The 1,065-nt window shown below is 23.3% G+C and overlaps 1 protein-coding gene across 1 annotated transcript; it reads left to right on the top strand.

The window, feature by feature from the left end:
• Positions 1–432: 432 nt before the first annotated feature.
• On the top strand, positions 433–1,053 carry PCYB_007390 (hypothetical protein; the record flags this gene model as incomplete). Its single annotated transcript, XM_004228169.1, has 1 exon — positions 433–1,053. A coding segment is annotated over one exon (621 nt), but the record flags the coding sequence as incomplete, so codon positions are not given.
• Positions 1,054–1,065: the final 12 nt, after the last annotated feature.

The following is a 1,065-nucleotide window of genomic DNA, read 5'->3' on the forward strand; positions in this document are numbered from 1 at the left end:
ATAATCAATTCCTTTCATATATAATGTTAAACAATATACTACTTAATAATATATAATTTATTTTTTTAATACATTACAAAAATTGTTCTGTCATGAAATAAACGCTTAAAATGACTAGGGAATATTTACATATTAATGTGTAGATTTATATTAAATTTATTTTTCATAAAACATCAGTATACGTGATTTTTTGCTAATTACTTTTTATGAATAAATATATCTACGATTACTTATTTTACTAATTGTTATATCATTCATTACTTCAATTCAATGGAAGATTCAAAAATGAAGAATGTATGTTTGTTATTAATATGCAAAAATAATTACATATAGCATATTATATGTTATTATATTATTAATTTTTTTGTTGTATGAAATTTGTTTTCGTTAAACATATCATATACTTTACATATTTTTAAATTTTATATTAAGGATCCCTTTTTAGAAGATATTTGGAATAAGTATAAATTTGATGATAATGTGAATAATGAGGATGTACAAAGATTTTTACCATTATGCAATAGCAATGTTGTTCATTCTGACCTTACCTCTGTAATAGAACAAATAATTATTTGCACAAAACTTTTAAGAAATTTGAAGGAGGCAAAAAATAGATCTATACCAAGGGACGAAGATTATATTGACTGTTACTATATATACTATTGGTTATATTATAAAATGAAGGTACATAGTATTTCTTATGATATTATTTACAATATATTAGCTAAATCAAATAATATAATAAGAGAAAGGAACAACGATTTCCTTGACTGTTCTTCATACATGTTAAATGATGGCTTGCGCGAGCAAGAAGAATCAGTAATGTTAAAAATATTTAATAATAATATTGATGTTACTAAAAAAATATTAAACGAAAAATGTGCTTCTGATATATGCTCTTGTAAAAGATTTATCAAACCATTCTTAGATTCATATAGATCTATGCCTAATAATTACCCTAAAGATTGTAAGGTTGGGGGGAGCATTGACTCTACCTGTCTTGCAGTAAAAAGGTTTAAAGAAAATTATGAGAAATATCGTTCCGAAAAAAAAGTAGATTATGAA

The sequence above is a fragment of the Plasmodium cynomolgi genome (genome assembly GCF_000321355.1).
Source record: "Plasmodium cynomolgi strain B DNA, scaffold: 1283, whole genome shotgun sequence".
Classification (NCBI taxonomy): Eukaryota; Apicomplexa; class Aconoidasida; order Haemosporida; family Plasmodiidae; genus Plasmodium; species Plasmodium cynomolgi.